The sequence below is a fragment of the Bufo gargarizans genome, chromosome 6, assembly GCF_014858855.1.
Source record: "Bufo gargarizans isolate SCDJY-AF-19 chromosome 6, ASM1485885v1, whole genome shotgun sequence".
Taxonomy (NCBI): domain Eukaryota; kingdom Metazoa; phylum Chordata; class Amphibia; order Anura; family Bufonidae; genus Bufo; species Bufo gargarizans.
This window is the reverse complement of record NC_058085.1, coordinates 118,100,473-118,110,108: the sequence shown is the minus strand read 5'-3', so window position 1 is coordinate 118,110,108 and position 9,636 is coordinate 118,100,473. Positions and strand designations below refer to the sequence as shown.

At 44.5% G+C, this 9,636-nt stretch overlaps 1 protein-coding gene across 1 annotated transcript; it reads right to left on the bottom strand.

Annotated features, from left to right (window-relative positions):
- Positions 1-1,161: 1,161 nt before the first annotated feature.
- RPL19 (ribosomal protein L19) lies at positions 1,162-8,994 on the bottom strand. The gene is made up of 6 exons (XM_044296941.1): positions 8,944-8,994; positions 5,929-6,035; positions 5,722-5,844; positions 4,999-5,119; positions 3,508-3,618; positions 1,162-1,354 (listed from the first exon to the last, which is right to left on the bottom strand). The coding sequence occupies exons 1-6, from the start codon at positions 8,946-8,948 to the stop codon at positions 1,228-1,230; spliced, it is 594 nt and encodes a 197-aa protein (XP_044152876.1). The 5' UTR covers positions 8,949-8,994; the 3' UTR covers positions 1,162-1,227.
- Between the last annotated feature and the right edge of the window lie 642 nt (positions 8,995-9,636).

Below are 9,636 nucleotides of genomic sequence, written 5' to 3'. Positions count from 1 at the left end.
ATCTGATCGGTGGGGATCTGACACCTGAGACCCCCGCCGATCAGCTGTTTGAGAAGGCACTGGCACTCCTGTTAGCGTTGCAGTCTTCTCCCTGCTCACCAAGCACAACGCCGTACATTGTATAGCGGCTGTGCCTAGTATTCCAGCTTAACCTCATTCATTTCTATGGGGCTGAGATGTGCATAGGCCACATGACCGATGAACATGTCATCACTAGCCTAGGAAAAGCTGAGAAAAGGCTACAGCCCTCACAGGCACTGGCGCCTTCTCAAACAGCTCATCAGTGAGGGTCCCAGGTGTCAGACCCCCACCGATCAGATACAGATGACCTATTCAGAGGATAGGTCATCAGTATTAAAATGCTAGAAAATCCCTTTAAGCACTATATGAATCCATACACTGTCGCTCACATAACAAAAACAGAAGAGGTACAACACTTAGTTCTTCCATCCCTTGTTTTAATGATCAGTAAGTCTCAGCACCATAACCCCATTGATTAAAACTTCTGACATTTGCCTGGAAAAAAAAAAAAAAAAAACATCCAGCTCTACTACAGCACCACCTGTATGCATCAGTTTAGATTACAACAGACTCTAAGAACAACAACAAAAAATGCTGACCAATATATAGGCATTTCTATTGTAGGGTCAGTGTTGAGAAACTGTAGAAATGTCAGATACCAAAAGTTTTGTTCACTGGGTGTCCGAGTGCTGAAACTCCCACCAATCACTAAACTGAGTAGAGCTCACATCACACTCTCCCCTCACTGCAGGAGACACAGTCCCATAGACCCTCCATTGAGTCCATCTCAATTAACCTACTGCAGTGAGGAGAGTGCATGCTATGCAATGCTTCTCTCTCCTAGTACTAGCAATTGGTGGTCTCAGCACTCTGACCCCCTCCAACAACTGAGTGACCATTTAAAGAGTCTGTAGTGACCAGTTTCCATTCATATAAAGACTGTCACACCCATTAAAAAGACTAACACAATTAACATAGCCTATCACAATGAGAAACTCCATTGCAGAAGAAATCACAAATCTAGTATTTTTTGGTGGTGTTGCATTTAATAGTCTGGAAAAAAAATAATTGGATACATGACAGTTTTCCTCTGAAAACTGGTGGCAGAGGTTGAACTGTGTAAACCACATGCAGACACTGGAGGGTTGAGGATGGTTTATTGAGCTTGCACAGGGCAGTACTCTATATACACATGTTACAGGGTAACTATTTCTTGCTGGACTCCTCCTCCTTTGAGAGTGTCTTGATTATCTCCTCTTTCTTGGCCTGAAGTCTTTCCTCACGGCGCTTCCTTGCCTCCTTTGTCTTGGATCTGCGAGCTTCTGCCTGGTCACTATACAGAGAGAAATGTAGAGTACCCAATTAAAACCGTACCAAATAGCATCTGTCCCATTACAAAGATTTATCCCCTATTCACAGGATAGGGAATAAGTATGACTGGTGGGCCCCCAACCAACGACGATAACAGGGGCCCTGTGTTCCACCGTTTGAATGGAGCAGTGGTCTCACGCACTGCTGCTCCATGCCCACAGATAGAGTTAGTTTTTAGTTTGTATAGGAGTGAAAGGTCCTCTTTAAAAGCAAATCTTGAAATTTTTCTGAAATTTTTCAAAACCCACTTTTTAAAGGACCAGTTCAGGTCTGAAGTCACTTTGTGAGGCTTACATAACAGAAACCAACCAAAAATGACCCCATTTTACAAACTACACCCCTCAAGGTATTCAAAAGGTGACAAAAATTTTTTAGCAGTTATTTTTTTTGCTAGTGCTCATCTGAGGGGTTAGGTCATGTGATCTTTTTATAGAGCCTGTCGATACGGATGTGGCGATACCCAATATGTTTTTTCTCTATTTTATTCACTTTATTTTGGGAAGAAACGCCTTTTTTTTCGCTTGAAACTAAGAATTTTTTGTAAGACTTTTTTTTACACCCACTATGGGACTTCAACTTTTGGGGGTCTGATCCCCAAAGTATAAAGTAAAACAGCCTATTAATTCATTTTTTTCTTATTAGAGTACTCCATTAAGCGTAAAAATAAAATTGGTGGAATACTCAATTGCTAAAATAATTGTTAGCTGCAGCCCTAGGGAATACACATTAAAGTCTATCAAAATATATATGAGAGGTCTGAAGACCATGGACAGCACATGTCCACAATTTACAGACACGTGAAAGAGGTATAACAATCAATCAGTGCTGAAAGTCAAACTCTAATGGCATACTTCCTTGAGAGGTGGCGTTATACCATAAGTAGTTGATGTATTCAAAAATATATTGGGGGAATAACAGAGGAATGGCTGAGTGCACAGTTCTAAGCAAAGATTCTCCAACCATATGAATAGTTTTCACTGCTAGGAACATCATGGATTACCTACAGATAACCCTTTAGGTACTTTCACACTAGCGTTATTCTTTTCCAGCATTGAGTTCAGTCCTAGGGGCTCAATACCAGAAAACAACGGATCAGTTTTATCTTAATGTATTCTGAATGGAGAGCAATCCATTCAGGATGCATCAGGATGTCTTTGGTTCAGTCTTTTTGCCTTTTCAGGCATACCGTAGCATGCTGCGTTTTTTTTTATCTCCGTCCAAAATTCCGGGAAACTTGCCGGAATTTTTTCCCATTGACATGCATTAATGCCAGATCCGGCCTTGAGGGTTCTTGAAAAACAGATCCTTTTTTTGCAGTCTGCACATGCTCAGACTGCAAAAAAAATAAATAAAAAAATGCCGGATCAGTTTTTCGGGATGACACCGGAGAGACTGATTTCAATGCATTTGTCTGTCAGATGGATCAGGATCCTGATTTGTCTGACAAATGCCATCAGTTTGCATACGTTATGACGACGGAACTGCCTGCCGGAATCTTCTGCCGCAAGTGTCAAAGTACCCTTAGTAATATAGAATAGCATACAACCCAGTTTTAGGCTACTTTCACATTAGCGTTCGGGGCTCCGCTTGTGAGTTCCATTTAAAGGCCCTCACAAGCGGCCCCGAACGCATCCGTACTGCCCTAATGCATTCTGAGTGGATGCGGATCCGCTCAGAATGCATCAGTCTGGCAGCGTTTGGCCTCCGCTCCGCAGGCCTGAACGCTGCTTGCAGCGTTAGAGTGTCCGGCTGGCCGTGCGGAAGGCAAACGGATCCGTCCAGACTTACAATGTAAGTCAATGGGGACGGATCCGTTTGAAGTTTACACAATATGGCTCAATTTTCAAACTGATCCGTCCCCCATTGACTTTCAATGTAAAGTCTGGATGGATCTGTCCTAGCTACTTTCACACTTTTAAAGTTTTTTAAAATATAATGCAGATGGATCCGTTCTGAACGGATCCCATCGTCTGCATTATATGAGCGGATCCGTCTGTGCAGACCCCAGACGGATCCGCTCTGAACGCAAGTGTGAAAGTAGCCTTAGTCAGTCTCAATTCTGAACTAACTTCCCAATAACATGTCTCTCCTCGAAATTCTGCAGCAGATACTTACGCCAACAGCTTCTTGCGAGCTTTGTCTGCCTTCAGTTTGTGGATGTGCTCCATGAGAATACGCTTGTTCTTAAACACATTACCCTTAACCTTCAGGTAGAGGCTGTGGTACCTGCAAAACAAAGCCCCATTAACATGTTCTTACACAGCACGAGTGCTGAAGTTATGCCATAAATCATGACCAGCAACTTCAAACATTTCCTAAAAACCAAATCTGTGTACTTTCCCTAATGTGCCAGTGGTATAAAGACTCCTGTAATGTGTGACTATAACCGACTCCTATAATTGGATTATACAAGGCACTTTACATACTGTAAAATTGTAAATTCACAAGAAATTGCAACTTAGTACATATGCAAGATGCAATAAGAAAGAACTCAGAATGAAGTAGTGGCAGATAGATCTATCTCTCTATCTTGAATGCTAAGGGTACGAGTACATGGCACAGTCATGCCATAGCTGCTACACAGAGCCCCAAATACTGCATGGCCATTAACAATGCAGACCGGCGAAACAGTTTGGTGCTCAGTTTACTTAGCTCCCTCTGACCTGTACGACCACGTGGTCCCCAAACAGCTACACTACATGACCATGCCATGAAGTCGTACCCTAAAACTTGTTTGATACTAATCATTACAATTGCTGGATACAAACCAAGGAGTTATGGCATATTCCAGTAAAAACTGCTTGCAACACTCCTAAACATGAATGTTATGTTGCAGTCAGAACGTTTCTTGTTAGCCATCTGAAGCAAATACAAAGTGCAAGAGGCTATTCGGGGTATTTCAGAGGACCAGAAATGATGTCCCCAAAACCAGGTCTAAGCAAGATTTAATGTATTCTGACCAAGAGGGAACATATGATCACTGCCGTCTGTTATAATAGAGTGACCTCTTCACCAGGAACATGGAGCTAGGCCTCCACAATTTCATCTGTGGACACCCAGCAGTCAAATAACTGGACATTTACGGCATATCCAAGTCCAAGTTAAAAGTTACATCCAATTAAAGAAGTGTATTGTAATAGAGGAAAATACTTTAGAGGGGAAATCTAGTCAAAGTCAAATGTAAACCTCTTGTATCTGATTGAAAAGGTTATGCCATTGATTTAAACAGTCCTTTGCATAGATGATGGTGTCTGACTATTAACCAACTAAGCAGCAAAGCTTAGGGTCCCTTCACATATGTCCAGCTATCTGTGTTCCCTTCTGAGAGGTGCAGAAGAGAAACTAAAGCTAGAACGGATCCAATGCTTTTCTATGGGACTGTTCATATATATCAAGCACATCAGTCGTGATGCTGGATGTCAATCAGCTCCAAACATTTTTTTTTTGTCCAGCATTATAAGTCTACAGATGCCGGACCTGTACCATGACTGGACACAACATTCATGATGGTCTGGGATTACATTGAATTAGCTGCAGAGATTGGGTGTGTCCCCTTGTACCCAAGCATGAAAACAAAGCCCAAGACAGAGGTGTTTGGAGCCTTACATGTGCCTGTCGATCTTCTTGGACTCACGGTAACGACGGAGCAGGCGGCGAAGAATTCTCATCCTCCTCATCCAGGACAGCTTCTCAGGCATACGAGCGTTAGCAGTACCCTTTCTCTTACCTGTAAGAAAACAGAAATGTCTGGTCATCAGCACTGACTGGACAATACCAGTATACAAACATTACAGCTAGCGCCTTTAGGCCAAGCTCTTATGGGCAGAGGCCTCTTTGCATCTCCATTGGATTTTATCACAGGTCATGTCCACTACACATGGACAGACCCGAAAGTCACAGTACAGTTTTAATAAGAAACTGAATCCAAACAAGGCGCCTCCAAAATGCTAACAAAAGCAAAGGTCCAACTGGACACTCCCTACTCGCTCATGCAATTCACAATCACTTTGTAACAGCTCTACCTCTATGACATCCATATTGGGCTACCTTTACATGACTATCTTACAGATCCGCAAACTATGGATGCATCCCACCCTTTTCACTGGCCCCATCGTAAAATTGCCTATTTTTGTCCATAAAATAGACAATAGGCCATGTTCTATCATTTGTGGTATGGACAGCACAGGGATGACATCCGTGTGCTGCCTGCAATTTTTGCAGCCCCATAGAAATTAATGGGTCATTGTGCGATCCACAAAAAAAGCAGACCGAAAGTACGGTGGTGTAAATGGAGCCTAAAACATTTTACTGTAGGCACAAAATACTCACCAATGCCCATGTGTCTGCCCTTTCTACGTGCAAGGGTGTTCTTGCGGCAACGGGCACGGGAGTGGACAGTCACTGGTTTACGGATAATCAAACCATCCTTAACCAGCTTCCTGATCTGCTGACCTAGAGGAAATAGCGAAGCAGAGTTAGACAGGCCTCAGAAAGCACATCATGGCACAGAAGAGGGAGGGCAGAGAGGACACTTACGGGAGTTGGCATTGGCAATCTCATTGGTTTCATTTGGATCCAGCCATACTTTCTTCTTGCCACAGCGCAGCACGCTGGAAGCGAGCCTCTTTTGAAGTCTGAGCATACTATTAAAAAGGAGAGAACATTACTGTATACATAAATCCTTACAGCAGTCGTAAGAGTCAGCGGAGTTATGTTAATATCCTAATGGGTTCTTAGACTAAAGACGCTCCCATCACTAGCTAACAGATCGCTTCACCACCAACAGGACATGTACTGAAGCTCCCTAGAATTGCTAGACCAGGGATCATTAACCTCCGGCACTCCATTCACTTCTATGGGAGTTAGATGAACAGCCAAGCATGTTTAGATGCTGGGAGTTGGAGTTTCACAGCAGCTGGAGTGAAGAAAGTTGCTGATCCCTGTGCTAGACATACACAAGAACCTGTAGCAGCAGGTAGGGAACGTAAAAACCCAAGTAGGACATGGCGCTCTCTGACCTGTTAGAACTAATAAACAACCAGTAGCTCAGCAGCCAGTACACCACATAACCTTCTCTTAGTATACATGTAAATCCCATCTACAACCAGATTTCTAAACCGCCCATACACAACAGGATGGGACCTCCGATAACCGTGTATGTGGACCGATTCACAGTCGCAACATCTTCATGGTGGTTTTTAACCTGAATATTTGTTGTAAGACAAGCGGCACCAGAGGTGACTGGCATCCACTTCTCTTCAGTCTGGGAAGATCCGTGCTATAGATCCTCTGGCCAGCAGCCATGTTTCTAGAAGCTGCAACCACCAGACAGTAATATCAGGAAGTCAGGAGATCATTAAAACAGTTCCGGACAAGTCTAACAATATTATACGGCCACAAAATTAATTAAAAAGGTCCGGGATTTTCTAGGAGCACAAAAAAAAAAAAAAAAAAAAAAAAAAAAAAAAAACACACACACACACCACAATCACCCATTAAACCTCCTGATCACTTGGCCTCGGCGTCATGCTTACGGCTGCAGTAGTCACACGAATGACATACAAAATGTCATCCCTGACTGGCGAGTAATAAAATGTCCTGATCTTAGGTAACTTTCTTAAAATCCTGGACAGCCCTTTGATAGAAGCAAAACCCAAAGAGCAGCACTGAACATCTAGCTTCATCACCAGGACCAGGCTAGAAGACTGACTTATAGACCAGAGGTCTCCAACCTATATCATTCCAGCGCGTGCAAGACTACAACTCCCAGCATTCCACAGGTTGTCAAAGCATACTGGGGGCTGAAGGTCTGCAAAAATGTCCAAGCAAAAAAACGGTGGCACTGAAACCCTCCACACATTACAGCATGGCGAGCTCAGGAGTGCCCATCGGCTATACATTATATAGCCCAAACTTAAAGGGGTTGTCTCATCATAGACAATGGGGACGTATCGCTAGGATATGTCCCCGCACCTATGTCGAGAACGGAGCCCGGCAAGTGAAGGAGGGCACACTGCGCATGCGCAGCCGCCCTCCATTTATTTTCTATAGGGCTGACAAAAATAGGCGGACGCTCGGCAATTTCCGTGTGCACTATAGAAATGAATGGGAGCAGGGGCCACGCATGTGTGGTACGCTCCTATGGGGAGTCAGCTTGGTAGTGGCCGGACCGGAGTCCTCCAGCCACCACCTTGTGGGGCTCCGTTCTCAATATAGGTGCAGGTCCAAGCAGTGGGACCCGAACTTATAAAACAATGAGGGTATATCCTAGCAATATGCCCCCATTGTGCATGATGAGACAACCCCTTTAACAGCAGAGGGACCCATAAAAGCCATAGTTTGGCGTAACAGCGGATGCATAAAAAGCTGATAGAATGAAGTATGTCTATGGATTACGGGGAAAAGGTAAAAGGGTTAATAAGTTAGAAAACGGGATGTCAAAGTAGAGGGGGTTTTACACAACTTGTAATTAAGGCTTTGCTACAGTAGTAGCCAATCTATATATACGTTTAGGCAAAACATGCTAGCCTGGAGCCCAGGTAAGTGACTGACTAGAGTGGACAAAGTGGTATCCATCCAGTCTGAACAGCGACATATACAGCCGAGGACCGACCACAAACAGCGCCACCAGGAGGTTTTACTGCAACCCAGGGCAGGTTTGTGATTGTTAAAAGGGGTTGTTCAATTTCAGGAAGAAACCAGACACTTGGGATCTGCCTGCAATAAAGAACCTGTGAGTAGTTACCTGACAGATCCTGCTCAGGATCTCCGGGCCTGGATCTGTTAATCTGGCTGCAGGGGTGACATCACATCGCTGCTGCAGCCAATCTCTGGTCTTGCAGGGTGAGCCCTGTGATTGGCAGCAGCCATCACACATTTGTGACATGACCACTGCAGCCAGGTAAACAGATCCAGGCCGGGAGAACGTGAGCAGGATCTGTCAGGTAATTGAGACCGAGGATCACTCCGCTCCCTCCAGAAGCCAGACAATCCCTTTAATAGCCACACGTTTCAAAAGGTGAAGCTACCAATGGGGTCACTGAAAACCACACCGGTTCTCAATACAATTGCTGTGCGGCTTCTGCCCACGTGACCATAAGAGTTGTCAGATTGGATAATATTTCCATTCACTGACAGACAGCAGTCTGGAAAATTATGAGGGATTGGAACAGAATATTGAAAACGTTAAATATAGGTTATTGAAAACTTAAACCACCCAATATATGTGAGATATATATATCCACCCCTCCACATTGGTTATGCTGGGTGTCACGCGCCCCACACAGGGTGATCTCACCGAGGACCGCATACAGCAGTGTGAATGAGAGCCTATGTGGGAGCAGTACACGTCTGGAGGGCCCCCGGCCTGTCAGCGGCCTAGACCGGGGGCGCCAGGACTAGTCCACAAGCAGAGCACGGGTGGTGACGTCATCACCGGCCCCGGTCGTCGCCACCAAATGACTTAAAGCCGTATCCCCGACTTCTACAGTCCAATTTAGAGCAACACGAGCAAAACCACAGACGTTTGCCTCGGGTCCCCCGGCCCCTCACCTCATGGCGGCTGCTCTGCTCCAGCTCGGAAAGGAAAGGAAGTAGCTTTGTCGCTACCATTATCACGAAGGGGTGAGCCAACTACGAATAAGGGGAGGTGCTAAATTCAGTATAACGTTGCTGCGTTCGCATGACTCCGAAATACCGCTATAAGGAATATACACATTAAACCCGCCCTGTAAGAAAAAAACTTATGTCTACAAACACACCATAACTGTGAATGTCTTGTGTATGGCCTCCCCTATGTAGGCAAAATGGTTTAGCCTGAGTGGTGCGCATGCGTATTGCGGGATCTGCGGCTCACAATCACGTGGGCGGAGTACAGAAAAAGAGTAAAATGGCGACCGAATGAAACGAAGTATGAAAGGGAGGGGCTTGTGTGAGAAGGGGGAGGAGTTAACGTGTCACTCTGCAGTGTGTCGTTACAGCCCCGTTATAATAAGATGGTATTTATTACAGTCTAGTAACAGATACATCACATTGAACATTTACATGCACAGACATCCCGACCTGCAAAAACTCATTTCCGGGGGTTTTCTTTTCTTTTTTCTTTCACGAACTTTTTATTACATTTTCCAAACATATACAGTATCTGCACACTTTGCTCTATGGTGTGGAGGACTGGGCTCATTACCCTGCCCCAAATGATCATATTTATGTATATGATTAAAGGGATTCTGTCACCACCTATAA

Coding starts and splice junctions, on each gene's coding strand:
- RPL19 (XM_044296941.1), bottom strand. Junction 5,120..5,721: donor GGGCAGACACATGGGCATTG/GTGAGTATTTTG, acceptor GTTTTCTTACAG/GTAAGAGAAAGGGTACTGCT. Junction 1,355..3,507: donor GCTCGCAAGAAGCTGTTGGC/GTAAGTATCTGC, acceptor CTCTCTGTATAG/TGACCAGGCAGAAGCTCGCA.